Consider the following 13,607-nt stretch of genomic DNA (forward strand, 5'->3'; position numbering starts at 1 on the left):
GGGAGTGCTGCACTGCCAGAGGTGCCGTCTTTCAGATGAGACGTTAAACCAAAGGTGCTCACTCGGGTGGATGTAAAAGATCCCACGGCACTATTTCGAAGAAGAGCAGGGGAGTTCTCCCCAGTGTCCTGGGGCCAATATTTATCCCTCAACCAACATCACTAAAAACAGATGATCTGGTCATCATCACATGTACAGCAGGCACCTCAAAGCACTGGAGAGGTACCACCAACGCTGCCTTCGCAAGATCCTGCAAATCCACTGGCAGAATAGGCGCACCAACGTCAGTGTTCTTGCTCAGGCCAACATCCCCAGCATCGAAGCTTTGACCACGCTCGATCAGCTCCGATGGTCGGGTCACATTGTCCGCATGCCCGATATGAGTCTCCCAAAACAAGCGCTCTACTCGGAGCTCCGGCACGGCAAGAGAGCCCCAGGTGGGCAGAGGAAACGCTTCAAGGACACCCTCAAAGCCTCCTTGAAAAAGTGTAACATCCCCACCGACACCTGGGAATCCCTGGCCCAAGATCGCACAAAGTGGAGGAGAAGCACCTGGGAAGGCGCCGAACACCTCGAGTCTCTTCGCCGGGAGCCAAGCGGAAGCCAAGCGCAAACAGCGCAAGGAGCGCACGTCAACCCAAGCACCCCACCCACCCGCCCCTTCAACCACCGTCTGCCCCACCTGTGACAGAGACTGTAGGTCTCGCATTGGACTCATCAGTCACCTGCGAACTCATTTTTAATGTGGAAGCAAGTCATCCTCGGTTCCGAGGGACTGCCTAAGAAGAAGAAGCTGTTTGTGGGATCTTGCTGTGCGCAATTTGGCTGCCACGTTTCCTACATTACAACAGTGACTACACTTCAGAAAAGTGCTTCATTGGCTGTAAAGCGCGTTGGGAGGTCCTGAGGACGTGAAAGGCGCTATAGAAATGCAAGTCTTCAATCTTTCAATCACTCCCACATTATGCATTTGGGATTTAAACGGTGGATGTTCTTCGCTGACAGGAAGTGGCAAGCAAGTTAATATAGACCAATGCTTGTCTCAAAGATCAGTCAGAACCCATCCCAAGTGTGACTGGAGCATTGAAGTGTCTGAGAACTCTTGACGAGATGGTTGCAATGCAAAGGTTCTTTAATCACAAAGATGTGACGCTGTCAGCTTGACTTGCTTTGTATTGGAAGCCTGGGAGAGGTCTTCATTCTGCCTCTTTCTGTTTGTTGCTGTATCTGTTTCAATCCCAGCTTCCCTTGTCTTCCTCTCAACCGTGCTCGATTCTCCTGAACTTTCACCTTCTAGTGTCGGACTGCCACTTTCCTGTCCTCGCCCCTTGCCTCCTTCAGAAGGTTCCAGAATAATCTGAGATGGCTGAAACAAATAAAACAAAGCACAGTTAGGTGGGTTTTTTTTTTACACACTCGCTGGTGGTTTTTTCCCCCGTTCCTTTCTAAGCACGTTTTCGATTTCCGTTTCTTTGTACTCACCGCTGACGGGCTGTGTGGTTTGAGTTGGTTCGACTCCTGCGGGGACCTCATATGTAAACCCGGACTCAACCAGGCCCTTGGGGGTTAGATAAGGAGGCTGTTAGAAATCGCATCATTGTGAAGAAACGACTCATGAAATAACACTGGGCGGCCAGCTGGTGGCGCCGTCCAAGGAGTATAAATACTCGGGCGTGGGCCCAGCTTGTCCAGGGACATTTTGTAAGACAGGAACTAGTGAAGGACAACTAGACCTCCATGTTTTGAAACAAGTTGATTAAAGCCTTGCTTTATACTCGAACCAAGTGCGTAGTGAGTTTTATTATGTCACAGACCGTGCCCCTAACAGGGAGTCAATGTGCACACTCCATATCGGGCAAACAGAAACTCCACCTGTGTGGCTTTCTCAGTCCTTTCGTTTGAAGATTCTTAAACAAGGTTTCTGGACACGTCAGACACTCCGCTACCCGAAAACAAATTCTGCTTTCCGCTAGATAAAAACCTAAAATAATGTTTGTGTTCAAGGGATGACAAGAAGTGGAACAAATTTCCCTATTGCCTCCAGTGACAGCAACTTCCGAACCTTTTTCAAAATTCATTCCCGGGATGTGGGCGTCGCTGGCAAGGCCAGCATTTATTGCCCATCCCTAGTTGCCCTCGAGAAGGTGGTGGTGAGCCGCCGCCTTGAACCGCCGCAGTCCGTGTGGTGAAGGTGCTCCCACAGTGATGTTAGGGAGGGAATTCCAGGATTTTGACCCAGCGACGATGAGAACATAAGAAACAGGAGCAGGTGTCGGCCAATCGGCCCCTCGAGTCTGCTCCGCCATTCAATGAGATCATGGCTGATCCAATCTTGGCCTCAACTCCACTTTCCCGCTCTCTCCCCACACCCCTCGACTCCCCTGTAGTTCAAATGTCTGTCAATCTCCACCTTGAATATATTCACTGACTCCGCCTCCACAGCTCTCTGGGGTAGAGAATTCCAAAGATTCACGACCCTCTGAGAGAAGAAATTCCTCCTCATCTCCGTCTTAAATGGGCGACCCCTTATTCTGAAACTATGCCCCCTAGTTCTAGATACCCCCACGAGGGGAAACATCCTCTCAGCATCCACCCTGTCAATCCCCCTCAGAATCTTATATGTTTCAATAAGATCCCCTCTCATTCTTCTAAACTCCAATGAGTATAGGCCCAACCTGCTCAACCTTTCGTCATACGTCAACCCCCTCATCTCAGGAATCAACCCAGTGAACCTTCCCTGAACTGTCTCCAATGCAGGTATATCCTTCCTTAAATATGGAGACCACAACTGTACGCAGTACGCAGACTATGAAGGATCGGCCGTTATATGTCCAAGTCGGGATGGTGTGTGACTTGGAGGGGAACTTGGAGGTGGTGGTGTTCCCATGCGCCTGCTGCCCTTGTCCTTCTAGGTGGGAGAGGTCATGGGTTTGGGAGGTGCTGCCGAAGAGGCCTCGATGAGCTCGGATGACAGGCCAGTTTGCACTGCGAGAGACGAAGGTTACATGTCATTGTCTACCTCACTCCGAGGACTGTGGACTTTGGTGCGAGGTGATTGTCCGCTGACGTCCTGGTCTCCCGATCGCCGGCTGCTCTCTTCTTCTCGGCTGTGACTCGAGGAGTTCCCGCCTTCGGTAGTGTCTGCAACCCAGTTACAAAAGGACAACGGCAGCTGTAAAGCATGTTCAGGTCCCATCATCTATCACAACTAGGGCTGCCAACTCTGCTTGGATCTGGAGGTTTGGTTACATGACCTCCGGCCTCCAACCGCCCCACCAGGTCACCAGCTGCCTCCCCCCTCCCCCACCCCCCACCCAGCATTTCCAATAATTCTATAACTGTTCAAAGAATAGGAAAAAAAACATCATATTTTCCCAGGATTGCTGGCGGCAGTGTCCAGGAGATTAATCTTCAATTCCTGGAGGCTCCAGGCCAATCCTGGAGGGTTGCCGTCCAATGATCCCTTTGAGCTGCGTGACCGCTCTGCGCTCCAGCTGGTGAGCTGGCTTTAAATTGAAAAAAACCGCGCCCGCACGCAATTTTGAACGGGCCGCGCAGCCCGTTAAAGGAAAAGAATTACAGGGGACACTTTTGGCAATCCTACATTCCTCACATTAATGATATACATTTCCCCGCACAGGGAGAGACTGAGCTCAGCAAGGAGCGGAGACTAGGGGCTTCCCTACACAGACAGAGGGTTTAACTGAGGCATAGCCTTGTGCCTCTCCGAGGATTGGGCCGAGAATATAAGCAGAGACCTGCTAGTAGGTTTGCGGCCTACGCTTTCAGCTGGGCAAGTGCACGGCGCCCTGAGTGCCTTTAAGGGAGACATTGAGGGCTCCTAAATGGCTCAGTAACTTTATCCAGTTAGTAGCTTACTGACCAGGATCCAGGCCTGACCTCAGTCAGAGGAGCTGTACGGATACTAGAATTGTCCTCAGTGCCCCTAAGAGGGGAGACTCAGCTATGGTTCCCTCTCCTGACTGGTTCCCAGTGCCAAGTGTTGCAAAGTGGATTCGCAGGAACGGGAACGGGGCTCATCTGTGATGCCCCCATAGCTAAAGAGCTTATGGGCAGTCATAAGAACATAAGAAATAGGAGCGGGAGTCGGCCATTCGGCCCCTCGAGCCTGCTCCGCCATTCAATAAGATCATGGCTGATCTACAACCTCAACTCCACTTTCCCGCACTATCCCCATATCCCCTGATTCCCCTCGTGCCCAAAAATCTATCGATCTCAGCCTTGAATATACTCAAGAGGACTACCAGAGGACTGCTGGTCACCATGGAGTCTGTACCTTCAGAAAGTGGGGGTGGATTCAGCACATGGGATTTGGGGGGGGGTGGCTGGTGGTGGCGAACTTTTAAAATACCTGTGGGACATTTGCCCCACAGAGGAAGGCTGCAGCTGTAGTTGGGAAAACACCAAGACGTGTGGGCCCCTTCCTACAGGTCCACTCCGCACACTCCTCAACCGCCCCCCCCACCTTGCAAACCCACCCAAACCCCCATAGCTGAAGGAAGGGAAGAGGGTCCGTGGAGAGACTGGAGAAGCTGGGATTGTTCTCCTTAGAGCAGAGAAGGTTAAGGGAAGATTTAATAGAGGTGTTCAAAATGTTGATCGAATAAATAAGGAGAAACTCTTTCCACTGGCAAGATGGTCAGTAACCAAAGGACTCAGATTTAAGGTAATTGAAAAGCACTTAATGAAGTGCAGTCACTGTTGTAATGTAGGCAAGCATGGCAGACAATTTTCACACAGCAAGATCCCAGCAATGACCAGATAATCTGTTCTTAGTGATATTGGTTAAATGATAAACAGACAAGTTAAATGTCTCATCCGAAAGGTGGCACCTCCAACAGTGCGGCACTCCCTCAGTACTGCCCCTCCAACAGTGCGGTGCTCCCTCAGTACGGCGCTCCCTCAGTACTGCCCCTCCGACACTGCGGCGCTCCCTCAGTACTGCCCCTCCAACACTGCGGCGCTCCCTCAGTACTGCCCCTCCGACAGTGCTGCACTCCCTCAGTACTGCCCCGGACGACAGTGCGGTGCTCCCTCAGTACTGCCCCTCCGACAGTGCGGCGCTCCCTCAGTACTGCCTCTCCGACAATGCGGTGCTCCCTCAGTACTGCCCCTCCGACAGTGCTGCACTCCCTCAGTACTGCCCCTCCGACAGTGCTGCACTCCCTCAGTACTGCACTGGGAGTGTCAGTCTAGAGTTTTGCGCTCAAGTCTCTGGAGTGGGACTTGAACCCACGACCTTCTGACTCAGAGGCGAGAGTGCTGCCCACTGAGCCACAGCTGACACTAACACAGCCACAAGTACTGCATAACCTGTATTGTAACGTGACCCAACAGCACATATTGTACAACTTAAAGCCCAGACTGTCCCGTTGCTGGGTACTGTCACACTTTCCCCGGGGTGGGTGTAGGGTACATATGAAGCGGGTAACAAGATAAATAAGAACTCACTGACTGAGGGTATATCTCCCATCTGGATCAGTAACCACACATTGACCCTCTGGCTCCAATACCCTGGCGGCTCCACTTCCCACAGACGATCCTGCTCACTGGGGAACGACTGCAAATACTTGCAGCAAACTGGAAGAGAAGACGTCAGGCCTCGATAGTAGTTCACGACTCACTCTGCAGCCCTGCCCATTTTATCTGCATCCCCACTAACCCTCACCGTGGTCCTGTATCACAGCCAATGGCCGCCCCCCCACCCCCCCCGGACCCACCCACTCACTCCATTATCTGACTCCAGGGACCATTCTTCCGAGTGCGAGTACAGGCAATTTGGCCGTGGAGGGCAGCGCAGTGGAGCCCAGTGCCGGCCTCACCCAAGGTCCGCACCCTTTCCCGCAGGAAGGCGGAACCCTGGTGGGTTTCCTCCTCCCAAGTCCAATTTAATTATGGCACACTAGCTGGGATTGGCTAGCTCAGGGCTGGCCGAGGTCAGTGGTCCCCACCCCGCCCTGGTCTGTTTGACACCAGCTGGTCCACATACTGACAGGGATTGACAGGGTAGATGCTGAGAGGCTGTTTCCCCCTGGCTGGGGAGTCTAGAACTAGGGGTCACAGTCTCAGGATAAGGGGTCGGCCATTTAGGACTGAGATGAGGAGGAATTTCTTCACTCAGAGGGTTGTGAATCTTTGGAATTCTCTGCCCCAGAGGGCTGTGGATGCTGAATCGTTGAATATATTCAAGGCTGAGGTCGACAGATTTTTGGACTCTAGGGGAATCAAGGGATATGGAGATCGGGCGGGAAGGTGGAGTTGAGGTCGAAGATCAGCCCTGATCTTATTGAATGGCGGAGCAGGCTCGAGGGGCCGAATGGCCGACTCCTGCTCCTATTTCTTATTTTCTTACTGACTGAGCCATTTGGGCACTTTGCTTACAGGTAATCAAAGAACCTTCAATCTGGTCGACGTTCGGTTGCAAACAACTCTATTCCCTTGAGTATAGAATATTGAGGGGTGATCTAATCGAGGTGTTTAAGATAATTGGAGAAGTTGATATTGTCGATAGAGAGAAACTATTTCCTCTGGTGGGGGGAGTCAGAACAAGGAGCTATAATCTTAAAGTTAGAGCCAGGCCGTTCAGGGGTGATGTCAGGAAGCACTTCTTCACACAAAGGGTGGTGGAAATCTGGAACTCTTTCACCCAAAAGGCTGGGAGCCAATTGGAAATTTTAAAACTGAGATTGATAGTTTTTGTTAGACAAGGGTATTAAAGGTTACGGAACCAAGTCGGGTAGCTGGAGTTAAGATACTGAGCACCCATGATCTCACTGAATGGCGGAACAGACTCGAGGGGCTGACTGGCCTCCTCCTGTTCCTATGTCCCTAATTTTATTCTTCCTTTTCCCTCTGATGTTCTCCTCGGCCCTCCTCTGACAGAAGGGGAACTCTGGCCTAGACAGTGGCAAGATATTCAACCATGAATGCCATCCCAATGCCAACACTGTGAGGTATCCAAATGTCCAACAGGGATCACTGATCAGTTATCAGGAACACAGGTTGATCTATCTCCCTTTCCTTAACAATAACAAACGTCCCAAGGCGCTTCACAGGAGCGATTATCAAACAATAATTTGACACCGAGCCACATAAAGGATAAATTCAGGCAGGTGACCAAAAGTTTGGTCAAAGAGGTAGGATTTAAGGAGCGTCTTAAAGGAGGAAAGAGAGGCGGAGAGGTTTAGGGAGGGATTTCCAGAGCTTGGGGCCCAGGCAGCTGAAGGCACGGCCACCAATGGTGGAGTGATGGAAATCGGGGATGCGCAGGAGGCCAGAATTGGAGGAGCGCAGAGATCTGAGAGGTTTGTGGGGCTGGAGGAGGTTACAGAGATAGGGAGGGGGCGAAGCCATGGAAGGATGTGAAAACAAGGATGAGGATTTTAAAATTGAGGCGTTGCTGGACTGGGAACCAAGGACATTTCAGTCAGTTGTATGATCCTCACTGGGTGAGATCAAACCTGACCCTTCCTGCTCTATATGGCTCCGTGCCAAACCACGCAATGCATTTGCCCAATGAAAGAGCGGCTGAGGCCAATACGGTCCGGCACCTTTGTACATGGCTGCGGAGATGGGTCTGCTGATGCCCAGAGCCTCATCGTCAGGGAACGTGCTGCAGAAATCTCGCAGGATTTTCAGCCCAAGCCCCCGGCGCTGGTAGCTCCGTCTGACAAACACTGTATCCAATACGGGAAGCAGGTAACACCGGCTGGTGCAGCCGGCACACAGGCTACCTAGATCCAAGCAAGCAGAGATAATCCACCCGTCACAAAAACACTTCGGCAACTTTCAGGCCACTTCACAGAAAACCTCGTGAGGTAGTGATGGTGGCATGTTGGGAGGGCAGCGTGGGGCTGTGGAACCAAGGGCTCCTGCCCACGGTCTACAGGGGGCCACTGTCTGGGTTTGAACCCAACATTCCACCTTTTGAGGGAGTTCTCCACACGCATCTACAATGTAAACAGCCACCGAATCCGATTACTGAACCCCAAGTCTGCTTATAGCCCAATTACATCGACATCTAATTATATAGAGGTGTTAGTTATTGGGTTATCTCCACTAGAGGTGTTCGTTATTGGGTTGTCTCCTCTAGAGGTGTTAGTTATTGGGTTATCTCCTGGTGTAGAGGTGTTAGTTATTGGGTTATCTCCTCTAGAGGTGTTAGTTATTGGGTTATCTCCTCTAGAGGTGATAGTTATTGAGTAATCTCCTGGTGTAGAGGTGTTAGTTATTGAGTTATCTCCTGGTGTAGAGGTGTTAGTTATTGGGTTATCTCCTCTAGAGGTGTTAGTTATTGGGTTATCTCCTCTAGGGGTGTTTGTTATTGGGTTATCTCCTCTAGAGGTGATAGTTATTGAGTAATCTCCTGGTGAAGAAGTGTTAGTTATTGGGTTATCTCCTCTAGAGGTGTTAGTTATTGGGTTATCTCCTCTAGAGGTGTTAGTTATTGAGTTATCTGCTGGTGTAGAGGTGTTAGTTATTGGGTTATCTCCTGGTGAAGAAGTGTTAGTTATTGGGTTATCTCCTGGTGTAGAGGTGTTAGTTATTGGGTTATCTCCTCTAGAGGTGTTAGTTATTGGGTTATCTCCTCTAGAGGTGTTAGTTATTGAGTTATCTCCTCTAGAGGTGTTAGTTATTGAGTTATCTCCTGGTGTAGAGGTGTTAGTTATTAGGTTATCTCCTCCAGAGGTGTTAGTCTGATTCTCTTGTGGGTTAGGGAGATGGGTCTAGCAGACAAACAACATATAAACAGCTTTAGCCGCTCACTCCTGGCCGTGCGCAGCAGCCCAGGAGTTGAGAGAGTTGCCCAGTTACCTTTCCGTTTCACGGTATAAAACCCAGCTGCCTCTCGGTTCTTCCAGAAGATTTTGGCGGACTCATTTGCAGGATGATGAAGGAATGGAATGCTGTCAGGCAGCTGCTCCCTGCTCCCGTAGATAATCCGATTCAATAGATAAAGCAGGATTTGCTCCCCGACTGACTGCACCTGAAACCCATTCACACAGAGAGAACTGTCAGCACGAATTCACCTGGAGTGACGATCCATTCACACTAAACACACGGGAGCTAATCCCAGAGTCTGTCCATCCACACTGTGCAAACAGGACCTCCTCACTTCAGTCCATGGCACTAACCCAGCCCCCACTCACTCTGCTCAAGCCCCCACCCCCGCCCCCTCCCCCGCCACACTGCACGTGTTTGGGATGTCGGGCGAGGACAGGGACTGTCGGAGATCTCCTGGAAATCGAACTGGCACTGGGCTATGGTTCCATGGGCACTGAGCGCCCTCTAGTTCCTTACCCAAGCGGCCATTCTTCATGCATGAGCCTAGCCACGGAGTGGTGGCTGGCTACTTGACTATGGTGGGCATCACCCTGTCCACGCCCAACCTCCAATATCCAGCAGGAGTCACAATAAAGATGGGCAGCACTGGCTGTCGCCGCAGCCCAGGGGCCCTGCGGCCAGTGGTGGTACCCCTGACTGACGTGAACTAACAGCACAGACCAGGGATTGAACCTGTGAGCTTCCATGTTCTAGGCTGACACTCCCGTGCAGCACTGAGGGAGCACCGCACTGTCGGAGGGGCAGTACTGAGGGAGCGCCGCACTGTCGGAGAGGCAGTACTGAGGGAGTGCTGCACTGTCAGAGGGGCAGTACTGAGGGAGCACCGCACTGTCGGAGGGGCAGTACTGAGGGAGCGCCGCACTGTCGGAGGGCAATACTGAGGGAGCGCCGCACTGTCGGAGGGGCAGTACTGAGGGAGCGCTGCACTGTCAGAGGGGCAGTATTGAGGGAGCGTCGCACTGTCGGAGCGGCAGTACTGAGGGAGCGCTGCACTGTCGGAGGGGCAGTATTGAGGGAGCGCCGCACTGTCGGAGGGGCAGTACTGAGGGAGCACCGCACTGTCGGAGGGGCAGTACTGAGGAAGTGCTGCACTGTCGGAGGGGCAGTACTGAGGGAGCGCTGCACTGTCGGAGGGGCAGTACTGAGGGAGTGCTGCACTGTCAGACGGGCAGTACTGAGGGAGTGCTGCACTGTCGGAGGTGCCGCCTTTCGGATGAGACGTTAAACCGAGGCCCCGTCTGCTCTCTCAGGTGGATGTAAAAGATCCCATGGCACTATTTCGAAGAAGAGCAGGGGAGTTCTCCCCGGTGTCCTGGGGCCAAAATTTATCCCTCAACCAACATCACTAAAAACAGATTATCTGGTCATTATCACATTGCTCTTTGTGGGAGTTTGTTGTGTGCAAATTGGCTGTCGCGTTTCCCACATTACAACAGTGAGTGCACTTCAAAAAGTGCTTCATTGGCTGTAAAGCGCTTTGGGACATCCGGTGGTCGTGAAAGGCGCTATAGAAATGCAAGTCTGTCTTTTTCCACTCAGTGACTCAACCAGTCACTGGATAAACTCACTGGGCCCTCAGGGGCTCCTCACATAGTCCGACCATTGCCGTTAATAACACCCCCAGGGTGAGGCTCACCTGGACCAGCTCCTGTCGCGCACTGTCGGATGTTTTCAAAGCATCTTCCACCGACCACCAGCTTCCGCCCAGGTACAGAGCGACCACTAGAAGAGGAAAGCGGGATAGACTGAGTGAGGAATCGAGCAGCTGAGCCCCGGGGACAGTGCGGAGGGAGCAAGGCCTCTGGTTCCCCGAGGTTCGCGGAGAACGCTCCGAGGGGCGACTGGAGCTCTCCTGTCTCAGAGAGAGGGGGGCGGCGGGGCCCTATCGGGGGATAATGGAGGCAGTCCATGTGAGGCCTCTGGGCCGCACGCACTCTGGCCCTCAAACCCCAGGCGGCTGGGCCCTGGGTCCTGTTTGTGTTTCTCACTCACTGGTTCTGTTTGACCGTTGTGGGCCTGGAGATTTGGAAAGGGCTGATCTTAGCCTTTGATCCTAAACTAGAACACTGAGATTTAAACATTTCAGCAACATAAGAACTAGGAGCAGGAGTCGGCCATTCGGCCCCTTGAGCCTGCTCCGCCATTCAGTAAGATCGTGGCTGATCTTCGACCTCGTCTCCACTTTCCTGCACTATCCCCATATCCCTTGATTCACTTAATATTCAAAAATCTATCGATCTCTGTCTTTAAGAAACTCAACGACTGAGCCTCCACCTCTGGGGTAGAGAATTACAAATATTCACCACCCTCTGAGTGAAGACATTTCTCCTCCTCTCAGTCCTAAATGGCCGACCCCTTAACGGAATGAGATTTAATGGGTTGAGGGGTTTAGATGGTTCCTGAGGCTTCATGTATGGGTCATAAGAAGCTCACACACTCCTGACGTAACAGGACAGAGAAAATAAACCCAGGACAACACAGGGGTTGGGGGTGCGAAGGGCATGGGGTCAGAGTGTGAAGGCCAAGTTTAGGAGAGACCCCCAGCGAGCATTTATTTGCTCCACAGCTGGAAGGCGGAGTTGGCAGGAAGGGTGGGAGAGGCCTTGTAAAAACAGCTGGATGGGAAGGTGGTGGAGATGGTGCTCTGCAAGGATGGGCCGAAGGGCCGTATTTAACCCGAATTTAACCTTGTGGGCCAGCAGTGCAGGGCGGCAGCCATTCATCTGTCGACCTCAAGCAGAGGGCTGCAGCAAACAGAAAACCTGCAGCAGCAACAGCCGATGTTGCATCGAGCGTCTGCCCGTTCACACGCAGCCCTCCGCCACCATCTGCTGGCAACAGCTGAGTATTACCCACAATAACAACAGAAAATGCTGGAAAAACTCAGCAGGCCAGGCAACATCCGTGGAGAGAAATTAGAGTCGACGTTTCGGGTCGAAACCCTTTGTCAAGACTAAAGAAGCACAGGAAATGAAATAGATTAAGAGGCTAGGCTGGGGGCTGGGAGAGAACAAGAGAGAAGAAGAGACATTAAGAGGTATTCAAAACCAGACGAGATGGTGATAGGACTAGTGGAGACAAAAGACGGCTCTAGATGAGGTGTGAAATGCACTGGCAGAATGGGAGACAGCTGCCATGTGGGAGAGGGGAAAAAAAAGGGGGGGGGGGAAGGAAAGGCCAAAACAAAGGTGTGGATAAAAAATATAAGTAAAAATGTAATAGGGGCCGAGGTTATGATCTGAAATTGTTGAACTCGATATTGAGTCCGGAAGGCTGCAGACTGCCTAATCGGAAGATGAGGGGCTGTTCCTCGAGTTTACGTTGAGCTTCCGTGGAACAATACAAGAGGCCGAGGACGGTGAGGTCCGAGTGGGAATGGGGCGGTGAATTAAAGTGACAGGCGACCGGAAGCTCGGGGTCCCCCTTACGGACTGAACGGAGGTGTTCCGCAAAGCGGTCACCCAATCTGCGTTTGGTCTCCCCAATGTAGAGGAGACCGCATCGTGAGCAGCGAATACAGTATACTAGATTGCAAGAAGTACAAGTAAATCGCTGTTTCACCTGGAAGGGGTGTTTGGGGCCCTGGACAGTGGGAAGGGGGGCGGTATAGGGGCAGGTGTTACATCTCCTGCGCTTGCACGGGAAGGTGCCAGGCGAAGGGGAAGGGGTGCTGGGGGTGATAGAGGAGTGGACTAGGGCGTCTCGGAGGGAGCGGTCCCTGCGGAATGCTGAAAGGGGAGGGGAGGGGAAGATGCGTTTGGTGGTGGGATCACTTTGGAGGTGGCGGAAATGCCGGAGGATGATCCGTTGAATGTGGAGGCTGGTGGGGTGAAAGGTGAGGACAAGGGGAACCCTATCGTGGTTCCGGGAGGAAGGGGAAGGGGTGAGGGCAGAAGTGCAGGAAATAGAACGGACATGGTCAAGGGCTGTGTCAAGCACAGTAGAGGGGAATCCTCGATTGAGGAAAAAGGAAGACATGTCGGAAGCACTGGTGTGGAAGGTGGCATCGTCGGAGCAGATACGGCGGAGACGGAGAAACTGGGAGAATGGAATAGAGTCCTTACAGGAGGCGGGGTGGGAGGAAGTGTAGTCCAGGTAGCTGTGGGAGTCAGTGGGCTTGTAGTGAATGTTTGTCAATAACTTATCCCCAGAGATGGAGACGGAGAAGTCGAGGAAGGGAAGGGAAGAGTCCGAGATGGACCATGTGAAGGTGAGGGAAGGTTGGAAATCAGAGGCAAAGTGAATGAAATTGTCTAGTTCAGGGCAAGAGCAGGAAACAGCACCAATACAGTCATCAATGTATCGGAAAAAGAGGTGAGGGAAGGGACCTGAGTAGGACTGGCACAAAGAGTGTTCCACATAGCCCACGAAAAGGCAGGCATAGCTAGGACACATGCGGGTACCCATGGCAACACCTTTGACTTGGAGGAAATGAGTGGAGTTAAAGGAGAAGTTGTTCAATGTGAGAACAAGTTCAGTCAGGCGGAGGAGGGTGGTGGTGGATGGGGACTGGTCGGGCCTCTGTTCAAGGAAGAAGCGGAGCGCCCTCAGGCCATCCGGGTGGGGGATGTAGGTGTAGAGGGATTGTACGTCCATGGTGAAAAGGAAGCGGTTGGGGCAGGAAACTGGAAACTGTTAAAGTGGCGGAGGGCGTCCGAAGAGTCGCGGATGTAGGTGGGAAGAGACTGGACAAGGGGAGAAAAGATAGAATCGAGATAGGAAGAGATAAGTTCTGTGGGGCA

The 13,607-nt window shown here is 52.2% G+C and overlaps 1 protein-coding gene across 4 annotated transcripts in view; it reads right to left on the bottom strand.

The window, feature by feature from the left end:
- Window positions 1-688: 688 nt before the first annotated feature.
- fam169b (family with sequence similarity 169 member B) overlaps window positions 689-13,607 on the bottom strand; it is a 30,609-nt gene continuing 17,690 nt past the window's right edge. Inside the window, exons 4-10 of one of the 4 annotated variants that reach the window (XM_085972354.1) lie at window positions 10,502-10,587; window positions 8,836-9,007; window positions 7,572-7,754; window positions 5,473-5,601; window positions 3,020-3,141; window positions 1,483-1,558; window positions 1,226-1,366 (exon numbers count right to left, since the gene is read on the bottom strand). In XM_085972354.1, coding sequence (XP_085828480.1) covers window positions 1,338-1,366; window positions 1,483-1,558; window positions 3,020-3,141; window positions 5,473-5,601; window positions 7,572-7,754; window positions 8,836-9,007; window positions 10,502-10,587 — 797 coding nt within the window. In that variant the 3' untranslated portion in view covers window positions 1,226-1,337. Of the gene's footprint in view, window positions 1,367-1,482; window positions 1,559-3,019; window positions 3,142-5,472; window positions 5,602-7,571; window positions 7,755-8,835; window positions 9,008-10,501; window positions 10,588-13,607 lie in introns of all 4 variants that reach the window. The other 3 variants (XM_085972352.1, XM_085972353.1, XM_085972355.1) reach the window with 3 other exon arrangements.

Source organism: Somniosus microcephalus, chromosome 32, assembly GCF_052327205.1.
Source record: "Somniosus microcephalus isolate GS21.2 chromosome 32, FLI_Smic_1.0, whole genome shotgun sequence".
Lineage (NCBI taxonomy): Eukaryota > Metazoa > Chordata > Chondrichthyes > Squaliformes > Somniosidae > Somniosus > Somniosus microcephalus.